General features: G+C 42.7%; 1 protein-coding gene across 2 annotated transcripts in view; it reads left to right on the top strand.

Moving 5' to 3' along the window:
- The window catches only part of CNIH3 (cornichon family AMPA receptor auxiliary protein 3), a 60,617-nt gene extending 48,532 nt beyond the window's left edge, over positions 1 to 12,085 (top strand). The window contains exons 4-7 of one of the 2 annotated variants that reach the window (XM_083496174.1): positions 6,525 to 6,637; positions 7,526 to 7,669; positions 10,287 to 10,358; positions 11,109 to 12,085. In XM_083496174.1, the coding sequence (XP_083352300.1) occupies positions 6,525 to 6,637; positions 7,526 to 7,669; positions 10,287 to 10,356 (327 nt within the window). In that variant the 3' untranslated portion in view covers positions 10,357 to 10,358; positions 11,109 to 12,085. The remainder of the gene's footprint in view (positions 1 to 6,524; positions 6,638 to 7,525; positions 7,670 to 10,286; positions 10,359 to 11,108) is intronic. The other variant, XM_083496175.1, reaches the window with a different exon arrangement.
- The last annotated feature ends 3,013 nt before the right edge of the window (positions 12,086 to 15,098 follow it).

Raw genomic sequence — 15,098 nt, 5'->3', positions numbered from 1 at the left:
TGTGTTGATGCAAATAGAGAAGGCAGAGGGAGAGAAAAGTGTGAGAGTTAACCAGGAGAATTCAGAGGGGTATATAGTCGGGCAGAAAGGGAAGGGTGGGTGGAGTGGGGTAGAGCTGACGATTCACTCCCTCAACACCCTCATTGTTGCCACTTACCTTGGTGGTGCAGGGTAGCAGCCAGGTCAGAGCCATGTGCATTCCTTCCAATGCATCCTCACAGCTGCAACCTTACTACCAACCTGCTCTGCCCTATCCAGGTAAGCTATAGTAATGCAGGTATCAGGAGGGCAGCTCTGTTGCTCTACCCTACTACACCAGCCATTACTAGAGCTAGAGCTGTAGCTAGAGCTATCGAGCTATAGATATAGAGCTATAGATATATTTGCTTGTCTATTCAGAAGTAAATCCCATTGAGTTTAGTGGGTCACACTCAGTTAAGTACTTAACTGAAATATCGCTGTACGCTGTGCTGTAATATTGAAGTTCTTCTGTGTGGCTGTGATCCATTAAAGCAGTAGCATTTCTTTATGCATGTAGCCAAGACCATCCCAAAGGTATGTGGCAGGGATAGCAGTGGTTTGAAAACCTATATAAAATAAACAAAACAAATGCAAAATATCCCAATTCCCATTCAACTTAGGCTCCCAAAAGCACTTCTCACAAAAAAAATTACACCGCTTCTAAAAATGCTTAGGTTTGGCTTTGGCAAATCTCTAAAAAAAAATCTGTGTGGCAGACACTGAGCACACCCCCCCATACCAATACTAGTTGAATGCAATGCCTGGGTGCAATTTTAAATAAGTGCACTTCGTTGATTTTAAAGGTTACTTAGGGATCTTGGTGGGAAGCCTTTCTTAACTATACAGCAGTAAATAAACTTCATGGATAAAAATCAGGTTCCGTGCCTTAAATTCAGTCTGAAAAACAAATCAGTGCTGATGATTCAGTACTAGTCCAATATGTTTCCAGGAACTAATCCCCTATTCAGTAGGTAGTTAATACATTTTTGTACCACACATAGAGTATTTAACTGGAATAATCCATTTTGAAAACAGGGTCCAATGGAACTTGGATCTGTTATCTTGAAACTGCTGCCAAGAATTGTCTGCGAAAGCCATGTTTTCTTTTAAGCATGCCCACCATATATGGGGAAAGGTCCCTCTTTTCTTCAATGGATAGCCCATCTCTTAACATTGATATAGGTGAAGATGGTCCACATTTGTTTTTTAGTCTCTATTTGCTGTGGTGGTTGTAGGTTTGTTTTAATAGTGCACATGCAATGTTCCCAAGCATTTGAAGGTCTACAACATAAGAAAGGAGCTGCCACCATGTGCATCCCAGCTGGGTGCTTATTCCAGTTCAGTGCACACATTTTTAAAGTGCTGCTACTTGCTCGTATCATCCGGTTTCTTTTGCTTCCCCTTGCTTGCTCTAAACCTATCCTGCTTGTGGTCTATAGCTTGCAATTAGCACCACTTAATAGCTGTTAAATAGGGTAATTGGCTGTTATCCTCACAGAGGTGTTCCTTTAGCAGCTGATATTTCTCAATGAGCCCCAGCTAACAGTAGTTCAGCTCTAAGAGGAAACCCAAAGTGAAATTCAATTATTTCCTTGCTCTGAAAATCATGGTTCCTTCCTGTCCTGTAAGGGTTTTTCATGGGCTGGGGGATAAAATTTCACATTATCTGTTTTAGTAAGCAATGTAGAACAAATCACAGCAGATCACAGATTTCCACAGGGATATTTTGTAGACATTTTCACTTTCCAGAAAGATGATGAAGACTTAAAATGTCGTTCACTAATTGGCTTGTCCTCCTGCAGTGTTACCATATGTGAGTAGAAAGAGTTGAAATGCCAACTAAAAAAATAGCTGAGGAAATTGATGGTCCGTAGATGGTCTGAGGGAGGTTATTACTCATTTTCTGCTGACTCTTAATATGGCATTCACATGCCTTCTTCAAGATTGGTTCAAGAAGCAGGTCTGAGCCTTATTGGGAAAGCTGGGTTTCATTCTCTTGGGATCTCATGATGGTAATGATGGTAAAGAAGCTGGATTTATTTGCTACCATCACTGCTATATGTTAGGTATGATTGTGTGTTCTTACCTGGGTTCAGTCATACTCAGTACCAGATATGTGCCACTTGTGCTCCACTACTGACTCAAGCATAGGCAAACACAGCCCTCCAGATGTTTCGGGGCTACAACTCCCATCATCCCTACTGGACTACTGGTCCTGTTAGCTAGGGATGCTGGGAGTTGTAGTCCCAAAACATTTGGAGGGCCGAGTTTGCCCACGCCTGGTCTGACCTATTTAATTGTTCAGAGCTCACCTGGGAACCAATCCTAAACTCAGTTCTCCACATTTCTGAAAAAGTTGTGATTTGCTCAGCGGCAAAAACCAAATCATGGCTATGATGTGCCACATGTGTTGGACCCTGAGGTACTGCGTATATAATCCTGAGCTTGACCAGATGAAGTGGTTCAGTGTAGATACTAAGTCATCCAACCCCACTGTGTGTGGCTTCTCCAAGACCACCTTTGAGACTGCCTCTGCCAGCTCAGGTAGGAATGTTGTTGCGCACCCTAACACAAACCCGTACTTGTTTGAATGCCCACACCATACCTCAGATTTTCTGGCTTGAAGTGGCATACACATATTTTTTTGTAAAAAAAAATCCCTGCTCTTTCGTGAAGATCTGGTTTATCAGAAAACTTACATTCTAAAAATTATCTTTTAGGAAAAAAAGCTATGCACACAGCGGAACAAATACCTGTGTGTATGCTCACAACAGACCTCAGGTTTTTGGAATTTATGGTGAGTGGGGAGGTACTAATTAAGGGAAGGGATGCTGTGGTCTAAACCACTGAGCCTCTTGGGCTTGCCAATCAGAAGGTCGGGCGGATTGAATTTGCTCTGTCCCATCTCCTGCCCACCTAGCAGTTTGAAAGCATGCCAGTGCAAGTAGATAAATAGGTAATGTTGTGGTGGGAAGGTAAATAGCATTTCGTGCACTCTGGTTTCTGCCACGGTGTTCCGTTGCCTTGAGTACATCCCTTGTGAAACAACAACAAGCATCACCTTGGAGAAGACTTGGTGCTTCTCTGCACCTTTTCCAACAGGGAGTGAACAGCGTGGTATAATAGAGCAAGTGATAGACAGGTGGGGAACACTGGCGCTGGGGGCTGAATGTGGCCTTCAGAGTCCTCCATTAAACCATGGACAATCACTCGTTTCTGTCACAGTGTTCCATTGCGCCAGAAGCGGTTTAGTCCTGCTGGCCACATGACCCGGAAATCTGTCTGTGGACAAACGCCGGCTCCCTCAGCCTGAAAGCGAGATGAGCGCCGCAACCCCATAGTCACCTTTGACTGAACTTAACCATCCAGGGATCCTTTACTAATTGAGGAGAGGGAACAACAACATCCAGTGTGAAAATATCCCACTATCATCACCCACTAGCATGGATAAGAAATGTGGAGGTGTATGGACACAGCCCTAGGCTTTGTTTGGTATAAATTTTCTTTGAAAGAACATGCTTTGTAGGTACTATTAACACTGCTGCGTCTGCCACCATTATGATCACATTGTGTCTATTTTCTTTTCATTGAGAGCATCTCCAGTATGTTATATCTTTCACAGATGATAAATCATGGCAGTTTCACAGTACAGGGGCCAGGCACTGGTAATAACTTATCACCACTGAACTTTCCTTTTCCTTTATTGCATAGTTACAACCTTCTTAGCAAGAAAGATTAATTGTGGTCACAGATAAAAAGCGTTTAAATGGTGGGCATCTATCAAATGAAGTAACCCAACATTTAAAGGTATTAGCAGTGATTGCAATAGATTTCAACAGATGGACTCCCCCACCCTTAAGACATCCTATTAAATTGTATTTAACATTCTATTACTCATTCCAAACGCTTCAGAAAATGGCAGGATGGAAATAAAAATCAGAGTATCAAAGAACACTATACAAGTTAATAAAAACAGTCATTTGGAGAGAGTATTTGACATTGCGGGATACTAGATCCCTGCCCCTTTAAACCACTGCCGTGGGCTGATATGCTGTAGGCATGATAATAGTAAAAGACGACCCTTTGAGGAAGAAAAGAGAATTTGAAAAGTTATTTCATTAGAGACCATTTTAAAGGCTTTCTAGCTAGATTACATAAAATTGTATCATTTTGTACACTGCTCAGTTTTATTTGTGAGAAAGGCAACCCCCTATTTACGTTGAGGTTGCATTGCAAGGCACTGCGTGTTTAAGTGAAATTGTTTATATTTGAAACACAGTTTTAAAAGCCTGCAAACATCCAGTTCTGCCTCACCGCACCCCACCCGTTTTGGTGATGATTTTGTGACGTTTTCAGGTCACTTCCAGGTTCAGCATGTGATGCCCATGTGTGCAGTCGTACACATATTGAACCCACATAAATGGGATTTTTTTCCTGTATATAGGTTTGTTTCCGTCTGACTTTTTTTGGTCTGATGTTTTCAAGTCACTTCTGGGTTTGGCGCCTTGTGCGATCGCGCATCAATCAGAGACATGTCAATTGGTTTTTGCCTGTATAATGTTTGAATTAGCTCTTAGAGGCAGGCTTCAGAGGTCTCAGAGAAAGAGGAGTCTGAAGATTAGCTTTTAAAAATGCTCTTTAATGCCCTCACCATTTGTGTGATGTGTGGAATATACTACTGGAAGGCCACTTGTGACAGGCTGTAGGATTTGCTACACACAACACTTCCATGTGAAGCTAAGTCAGGTCATACATTGTTTATCCAAACATTAATGGTTGGCCAGCAGCCCAGGTTCCCTCATGCTAAGTGCTTGTGTCTCAGACATAAACTAATGCTGTGCGCACTGCAATGTATGGAAATCTATCTTGACATAACTGGGTAAAGGATCAGGCCCTGTCAGGCCTAAGCTCTAGGCAGTGGTCTGAGCTGACCCACGAGCCAAGAATTGCACCAGGAGATCAGAGTCAAGAGACAAAGCCAGCAGCTGAGACCAGTGTGTAAACTGGGACCAAAAGACAAACCAGGAAGGATTAAGGATCCAATCAATAACTTTCCTGTTTGTCTACTCCACTGCTGTCTTGTTTACCATGTTCCCCCATCTCTCCTATCTAGTGAAATAAATAAGGTAGCCTTGCTAATTTTCACCAGTGCCTGGTCCCTAGTATCTGGTGGAAACTGATAAAGTCAGGGGAAGTCATTGACCTTTTATTCAGCATTTCCCCTACTCTGCTTCTTCAAAAGGGCCTGAATAGTTGCACCAGCGCAAGTATAGATAGTAATACTTGAATTTAACACAACAACAATGAAACTAATGAGGCATCAATAGAATGGACAAGGTTTTTTTTTCTAATTTCACAGTTTAGAGAGGATTGACAGTGAGGGAAATAGCAGATGAGAGCAGCTTGGAAAAGGAGAGGAAACTGGGTAACATGCAACACATGTTAATTATGGCCAAACACACTGCAGCAGCATACATGGATGCCTTCATCTGCTCCAGCTGCAACAAAACATGTCTCTCCTGCGTTGGGCAACTGCCCAGCAATTTGTCTTCACCCCCAAAGGTACACTCCTCCATTGTCTTCTGAGACAGACAGATGCCATCAACATACACACAGAGAATGAATGAATGTGTTCATACAGAGAAAATTTTAAATGTGAAAAAATGCTTACAACACAGGCAGGTTGGAGTGCATTTGCAAATTCACTTTTACTATCCATTACTACAATTGGCGAGTAGTTGATTTCTGTCTTTCATGGACAACATGGGAAGAGGACATGGAACGCATTCTGCTTCAAATCTGTTCCTTAGGCTCTGATACAGACTTCCCACACTATATTCTGTCTGTGGGCTAAATACTTTTTCTGTCTGTAGGCTAAATACTTAGTACTGAATTTTAAGTCCCTCTGATAGTCTTTTTATTGCTAAAGGCTGTGATATAAATGCCTCAAGTAAATAAATGAAAAGTTGGCATACCATGTACATTATGCTAGAGTTTTGCAACTACATTATAGATACCAGTTCTGCTTTGGAATTTTGTTAAGGTCTCAAAAAGTATTACTTTTTACTGAGAAAAGGAGTAATAATTAATTTCTGCCTTCCCCAGATATCCACCTCATTCTTGTATAGGAAACTGTAAATGTTGAAAACTTCCTAATTATTCATTCTCAAGCACATGCACACACCAATGACTTGTCAGTCTCCCACACAAAGCACAGCAGATAATCTTGGATTTCCCCCCAGGTACTTTTCAAATGGCTAAATAACTTCTTAGTACAAGTAGAGGAAGGCGTAGGCTGGTTCCAGGAATTCTCTTGCTCAGGATCCCAAGAATCATTGTCTTTCATCACCCAAATAGGCCTTGCCAGATGGTGTAGCAGAGTGTGAGATTTGTAGGTGTGGCTCATTTTCTGGCAAGGTGGTTTAAAGAACAACAACAACAACTTAGAGTTATTATATCCAACAACTGAACAATCCTTTCTGTTTTCTTTTCCCTATTCCCAGCTAGTATTGCCAGAATATTCGATCCATAGCCTTTTCTGTATAATGTTTCTGTGTGCTCAAGAATGGCTGACCCTTGGCTTGAATATTCCTCTGCTTTTCTATCACTTCTGGAGGTAAGTCATATTCCTGCTTGGAAGTTCATTGTTTCCCTTGCTGCATCTGTCACTTCCAGAGAAGCTTAGATAGGCTAGTTTTAGCCTTTTGGTTTTAGTAATCCAGGAGGCTTTAAAGCAGACTGGATTCTCCCGATATTTCCCCCTTTTCTCTCCTTTAGAACAATAATTACACAAACAGTCTTGTAAAAGTTAAAAATTTGCCCACTCGGAGTACTTGTTGAAGAGTAACAGATACAGCAGCTTTGTTCAGGCAGGCTTAAAATGGTAGTTCAATTACAAAGACATACTTAAGTCTAGCTTAAAATGGAGTCTGAGCTTGGAGCTCAGGCTTAGCAGATGTTCTACATCAGGGGTAGGCAACCTAAGGCCTGTGGGCCGGATGCAGTCCAATCACCTTCTCAGTCTGGCCCATGGATGGTCCGGGAATCAGCGTGTTTTTACATGAGTAGAATGTGTCCTTTTATTTAAAATGCATCTCTGGGTTATTTGTGGGGCTTGGGAATTCGTTCATTCCCCCCCCCCCAAAAAAAATAGTCCGGCCCACCACATGGTCTGAGGGACGGGGGACCGGCCCATGACTGAAAAAGGTTGCTGACCCTGTTCTACATTGTTGGCAGAGCAGAAAGAGGAAGAGACCGTGGCCTGGCAGGCAGGATAGCTACGCCCTCTCCCTGTCAGGGCACAGGGGGCGTGTCTCTCATAGAGTCCTCTCTAGCAAACTTACAGGAAAACTCTGTCAGCTTCAGCTCCTATCATTTGCCTATCTAGCAAAACATGAATTGTTGGCTTCACTGCCTTTTAAGTATTCCACAGGCCCTAGCTTCTCATGACAAATGGCTTGTGTATAGGCTTTTCCTTCACCAGGTGTTTCCTTTTCTTTTTCAGGTATTTCCACTGTCCAGCAGACAGTACAGAGCTAGCATATGACCCTCCTGCAGTAATGAATGCAGACACCTTGATCTACTGCCAAAGAGAGGCCTGGTGTAAACTAGCTTTCTATCTCCTCTCCTTCTTCTACTATCTTTACTGGTAAGCTTGGTCTCACTTCCCTCAAGGAGAGTGGTAAAGACCTTAGAGGAAAGGTGGGCAAATCTTGGTGCTCCAGAGTTGTTTGAGTACAGCTCTCATTGTCCATCCTGGAGGCCCACATCCCTGTCTTAGAGGGTGGATCTGGGGGGCCACTGATTTCCCCACACCTGCTTTAGAGGGTAGAGCGATTGTGGGTGGACAGAGGGTAGAGAAGATCTATAGTTATTGCAACTAAGAACACTTAACAAAGAACAGGCAGGGTAATTACCAGTACTGTTTGCTGAGGCTTTCAGATTCTTTGTGCAAACCTCTGATACTCTATTAAGGTGTAGCGCAACAATAAATGAGTAACTATTTTGTGTAGCAGTCTATACATTTTAACATTTTCTTCCTTCCCTGGTACATCTTGTACCAATTTCTGCTCCTATTTTTGAGTCATCGCAGAGTGACATGCTCAGAGTACTGTAAAACCACTGGGCACACCCAAGTGACCATAATGGAAGGAGGCTAGCAATTTTCAGGGTGTGTTTGTAAGTGAGGAATTTCCAGTACTTTGAGATATATATTTATATATATGTGTGTGTGTGTGTGCTGGTCCCAGAGCGAGGTTACCGTGGGGTGAGGTCCAGGACCTGAGTCGAGGGTCGGCAGACAGTCCTCCACGGGCGAAGCGGGGTCCAGGGCGAGGAGCAGGGCAAGGACAGGAACTCTCGAGGAACAGGACAGGGTGCTGGCCGAAACAGCTCTTCAGTGACGTTGCTCCTGCAACCTGGGACCGGGCTGACTCGCCTTTATCTTCTCTGTGGCCAGGGGCGGCCCCGGCCCCCAGGAGACCCGCCTCTCCTGGCCTTAAGGCGAGCACTCCTCCTGGGAGAAACCAGTTCCCTCCGCCTCTCTGCCCTGAGCCTCTGCAGCTCAGGAGAGGCTGGAGGGTTAATGGACCCAGGGGAAGACTCACCTTCCCCTGACAGGGCTGGGAGAGGCGCACCTGTAGGCACTGTGTCTTCAATCACCTCCAGAGCCAGAGAGGATTCACCTGGTGCCTGCTCCTGAGGATCCGGCACAGGTGCAGGTGCTTCAGATCCAAGGCCCTGCCCCAGTTCAGCCAGCCCTGGAGGCGGGGACTCCGGTGCAGGCTGGGGTTCCTCCGGTTCAGCCTCTGAATCGGATTCCCAGGCCATCACAATGTGGGGGGACGGGGACTGATGGTATGCTTCAGAATGAGAGATTCCCCCTCCTTCCAGCCGCAGATATAAGAGCTAATGAAAGACCATTAGAACATGTGTTGCATCAAAGCTCCTTCTCTGAGGCAGCAGTGACCTTAATTTGCCCAAATGTACAGCTTCCTAGCCAATTATTCATGAAGGTATTAGTTCATTTTCTTGGGCACATTTAGGATCTAGCCAATGATGCATTGAAGTGCCATAAAGGAGGTAGAGCAGTGTTTCTGAGGCTGCATAAAGGTAAAGGGACCCCTGACCATTAGGTCCAGTTGTGACCGACTCTGGGGTTGTGGCGCTCATCTCGCTTTATTGGCCAAGGGAGCCGGCGTACAGTCATGTGGCCAGCATGACTAAGCCGCTTCTGGCGAACCAGAGCAGCGCACGGGAACGCCGTTTACCTTCCCGCTGGAGCGGTACCTATTTATCTACTTGCACTTTTGACGTGCTTTCGAACGGCTAGGTTGGCAGGAGCAGGGACCGAGCAACGGGAGCTCACCCCATCGTGGGGATTCAAACCACCGACCTTCTAATCGGCAAGCCCAAGAAGCTCACTGGTTTAACCCACATCGCTATCCGCGTCCCGAGGCTGCATACACACTCCCATTTAATCTGCATCCACCACTGGTTAGGGAAATGTTGTGCACATGACCTTAGCCACAATCTATATCTATCCTGTATCTGCCCTGCTTGCTTCTTATGAAATACTGCATTTTGATGCATTTTCCCTCACCCAACTAGCTCTGATCCAAATTGAGAAAATGAATAACCTAGTTAGGGTTTAAGATGGTAACGTGTACACAGCCCAGGAAGCTGCTTTTGCCCCTTAATCCATTGCACTGCCGCAGCCCTACCTTAGTTGTGTGCCACCAGACCTAACACACTTCTTTTGTGAGCTGTTAATACATCAAGATGTGTGCTCATGCTTCATTACCTGGAGAAAGCTACCATGTATAAAAGCAGCAAAACACTTTTCTGGCAACAATACCTTTTATAGATTATATAATCTGCCATTAACCTCCGCAGACTGTTTATAAGTAAAATCAATTTGGAAAGAGTACAGTGAATAAAGTAAACTGCTGACTGTTTTCTGAAATGGGGACAGAGGAGGGTGTTTGGAAATGCAAGGAGGACTGAATTCAAGGAACAGGAAGTGGAATGGCAGAACACTGCCCAGATTGCTAATAGGTTGAGAGAAGAACCATGTTACCTGTTGGAGAGGCTGAACCAGAGGTGATGGCAACAGATCCATGTGTTCTAAACATGTATCTCCTCCAAACATATAGAAAATAGAGAGCACAATCAGTTTTTAAACAGCAGGAGGAGTGAATGGTTGCAGAGCACAGGTTCCTTCCCTCCCCTGCCACACAATAAGTTATTTTCCACCTCAACCCCAGGCTGGTGTCCCTTTTGATGCTAAGACCAGACCTATCTCCTACTGAAAGGTTCCTCTATGGACATATCTGAAGGTACGTGATTTAGCAATCTTGTGAAGCAACTTGGGTCTGGGTTTGGTCAGTTGGGGCGCCACCTCAGAACACCATGTATGTTGTCCTGAGCTCCAACTGTGATGTTTTAATATAAAATAGGGTTTTAAAATGTATAAAAACAAAAAACTGCACACAGAGGTCTGCTCATGTCTAATTTGGCTTCTGCTGGAACATATCAGTGTGTTTCCTTAGAAGTGTTCTACAAAGCAATAGTCTTTAATTAGGTGTGAGTTTGTATTTAAAAGGACTCCACTGTTTAGCTATGACCAGAATTACATTATTTATGGCTCTTTTCCAAAGAAAAAAACCCCTCTCATTAATCTTCATTTTTCTTGCATCGCAAGGAAAAGGGCGGGGGAGGGGGAACATTTAAATAGAAATCCTGCCCGTACTTCAGGGAATTGCTGGCAGAAATTTCAAAGATCAAACGCACTATTGCAAAAGGTTTCTTCTTAGTATCAGACAAAGCAGAATTTCAGGCATGTCTTGGAAATCACTGGGGAAACAGTAAAAATAAAAATATCCTGCATGTTTTCCCATTCTCCTTGTAAATCCATCATAATTTGGATATAATATGGAGTTGCCAAAAAGGAGCAGGTTTCACATACAGAGCAAGGAAGGAAATGGGTCTTCAGGGTCAGCATAAGGGGAAAGGGTTAGGAAGCTAAATGAGGTGCTGCAATATTCAAAGGGATCTTTTCATACTGTACCTTTTCTCTTTATATACAGCATGATCTACTCTTTAGTGACTTCCTAATTCAAAGAAGGTGTTAAAGACTGGAAACTACAAAGGGTAGAGATTAAAGACAAGCTGGTCTGCAGTCACGCTTGCTATATGAAGCACCACAAAGAAATGAAAGCTTTGAACCCAACCACCATACTGGATGTAAAAAGGGGGGAAATCATTAGAAGAAGTTGAAAAATTTGAAAGTAATAGATGGCTGAACAAACTGCTTCTCCTGCTTACCATTCTGTGTTTTACATCCTTTGGGATTTCCAATTCTCCAGCATGAACAAAACAAATACGACTATTGAATATGGCTTCATATGCATGTGATGGGAGCAAAAGATTCTGTCATAATACTTTATCATAGAACTGCAACTCCAAAAAGGAGGAAGATTTGTTCCTTACCCCTTTTTCCACAGAGGGGCTTGTAAAGCAAGATGGCTGCCTACAAAAACTGACCAAGAAGATTGCTGTGAAGTTTTGATGTGTGATTCTCTGCTCCCAGAGTATCATCAGTTGCTGGACACAAGCTGGGAAATACCTGGCTAAATTGCTCTTTGCAATTCACATGACTGAGGAAGAAAAGATGTATCTTGTCAATTAGAACACATTGGCAGAAACATGTTCAAATTATGCACCCAGCCATTCTCACTTAAAGGCTTTTCTTGTGGTTGATCCTCCAGTGATTTATAGTAGCATGCCCAATCAATGCTGAACCAATTCAGACACGGTAAAGTCAATAGTACTAGTCCGTTTTTTATGATGACACAATTATGTCAAGCATCCTACATAGTATAATATTTCCTCTACTGAAGGAAAAATACTAATAACACACAAAGGAATCAGTTACAGATAGGTAGCCGTGTTGATCTGCCATAGTCAAAATAAAAAAATTCCTTCCAGTAGCACCTTAAAGACCAACTAAGTTAGTTCTTGGTATGAGCTTGGTATGAGCTTTCGTGTGCATGCACACTTCTTCAGATACGAAGAAGTATCTGAAGAAGTGTGCATGCACACAAAAGCTCATACCAAGAACTAACTAAGTTGGTCTTTAAGGTGCTACTGGAAGGAATTTTTTTATTTTGACATAAAGGAATGGTGTGGCAGAATGTTGTGCAATACAGACTGCAAAAGGACCACATTACTTTAGTCTGCAGTCTTGTCATTGGTTTTAGGTGTATGGTGCAACAGAACCTGAAGTTAATGGGACTATTCACCCCCCACAAGCATATTGAATAGATGTTGTCGAGCATAGTAATAAATGGTGATTATTATTAATTTTTGTATACAAGATTTCTAATTTCATCTGAGATACCGTGCTAATTAGGTTGGCCATATGAGCTGTATGCGTCTGCTGTATGTCTGCTACATACACACATTTCTTATATATATATTATTTATTTAACAAAATTTGAAGACTGCTTGATCGCTAAAACCTCTATGCACACATATTTTTAATGTGTCTCCAAGAGTGTAGACTTCATGCTATTGTCTTTAAAGTTGTAATCCCTAACACTTTACTAGGGACTAAATCCCACTGAACTCAGTGGAACTTACTTCTAATATGGTTAAGGGTGCTCTGTATGGAATCGATTTTCATTTTGTACTTATATTAAAAAATATACAATTAAGGTGGGTCAGAAAAAAGGGGCACCTTCTTCAGTCTTCTGCCTTGCACTGTTGCTGTGGCCAGTATGCCAAGCTAAAAATCTCAACAGGATGCTGCTGCCTGCCCTGAAAGGAAGGAGAGACTGCAGTAAATAACCTGGTGGTGGAAGTCACTCTTTTCCCATGATTTCAGTGAAGAGGAGATAGACTAACAGCACAGTCCTATACATGTTTATTCAGAAGTATGCCCCAATGAGTTCAGTTGGTCTTACTCAGGTAAGTGGGTATATGGTTGCAGCCTAAGGGTTTCAGTTGAGTGTTTATTGTGGGATCAATACTTCTCATGCATGCAGGTTTTATGCAGCATCCATAGTGTTAGTATCAAAAATCGCCCCCTGTCCTGTTTAATGTAGATTTCTGGGAGAAATTTGATTAAATGACCCATTTGTGGTGTCTTAAAGGTCTGTTTGCAATATTAAGCCTCTACCTAGAACCACCATAAATCTGCAATACTGTGCACGCTTACTTGGGAGCGAATGTCACCCCCCCAAAAAATAAACATGCATAGGATTATGCTGTACAGCTAAATGTGAATGGTGAGCCAACTCAGGTAGAAATTGTAAAGCCGTACCATTGACCTCAATGAGGTGGTAGCAATAGAAACTTAGCTCATTCAGAATATTTTGCTTTGGTTAAAGATAAAAAGCAATCGTTTGAATCCCAGTACATATTATTGGCTTGAAAATCTGGAACGTTGTGCAGCCACCATATGTCTCTCTCCCCCCCCCCTTAGGTCCTTCCACATGGCAAGTCTGCTGTATGCAACCATCACCCAGTTGGCTAAAATTTCATCTTTCTGTCGTAAATCATTGCAAAGTTGAGTTAACAGTATGGCAACAATTGCCTTGGTAAGGTAGCTTCTTGAATAAATTTTTTAAACAAGGCAATAATCAGAATCTTCTTTTTCGGGCTGCTTGAAGTAAAATAATAACATTTTCTTAAAATACATTTTATTATTGTGAATGATACACATATTCTGAATGCGTAGCTCTTTCTGTGAATGGCTGGATCAATAGCTGAATCAATAGCTGAATAGTGCCTCACAAAATGCCACACACACTTACCTTCGAATAAACCCCACAGAATTGAACAGGACTTACTTCTGAGTAGATATGCATGAAATTGCACTGTTGGGCTGCAGTTCTGTACCCATGTCCCTGGAAGTAAACGCTGTTGAACTCAGTGGGCCTTACTTCTGAGCAGATGCATATAGGATTGCACTGTTAGTGTATCCATCTTGTTTGGAGGGAAGGTGGGGAACAGATTATGCCTGGCTGAAAATAAGGGTGGGACCCAGGTGTGATTTCTCGCCTGGGTCATGCACTTCCTATTTTTATGTTAATAAAAATGAATAAATGATTGTGAGCTGCTTCTAATCTGCATTCTCTTGCAAGTGCAAGTCCACTGAGGTGCTACACTGAGCAAATTTCCAAAGAGCTTAGATTAACGACCGTGTACTCACATTATGAGTGAAATAGCAAACCGCCTTGGCCTTGCATCAGCTTCCATACATTTCTTTAGTTGCAAGGCTGGAAGCAGCCCCTCCAATGGAATGGTGTTCCCCATTCTTCTAGCCTTACTCTGTACTTCATTTAGTAGTCACAGTAATTGCACTGATCATGAAAAAAATGTCATTGTTCTGACTGGTTTGATTCCCAATACGTCAAATTGATGCAGGAAATAGAATCCTTTCCCTGCTAACAATTAGCTGCGTTTACTATAAAACTTTTTGAGTGGCTTCCTGCTGCACAATGGGTAATAGACAAGTGTGAAAAGTATGTCAGAAGGAGGCATTTCCTTAGCTCTCTGTAGTCTCTCTACTCACCTCTTGCATGCTGAGTAGAGAGAGGAGCTACAAAAAATTCAACAGCAATAGGTATGTGCATCTGCCCAGGCAAACACCTGACTAGCAGGATATGTTCGTACGTGTACAACGAACAGTATATAGAACCTGGACTGCCTCCACAATTTTCTTTTTCTGGATTTTGGGTTAAAAAGTGAGATTTTGGCTTGCCTCAGACCTTGCGTGTTTCCAGCAAACACTGTCATTTAAGAAGATGCATGTGTACACTGTCATTTGAGGCAATTGCAGATTCGTGGGTTTTGCTGTGCAAGTACACTTTATACAACAGATCTTGATATTATTGCAGGCTGTGTATCCCTTTTAACACTTCTATTAATTGTGCTACAATTAATAGCTACAAAAAACTATTTTCCTCCATCCTATGCTGCGTGAACAGTTTCACCAAATCAATATTGTAGTCCCATTCTCTTCCTAAACACATCTGGGTCTGCTCTGTGTGTGAATTCTTGATCAGATAGAT

This window comes from Podarcis liolepis (assembly GCF_965112155.1).
Source record: "Podarcis liolepis genome assembly, chromosome: 3".
Lineage (NCBI taxonomy): Eukaryota > Metazoa > Chordata > Lepidosauria > Squamata > Lacertidae > Podarcis > Podarcis liolepis.
The sequence above is the reverse complement of the archived record's forward strand: the minus strand, read 5'-3'. Positions and strand labels throughout refer to the sequence as shown.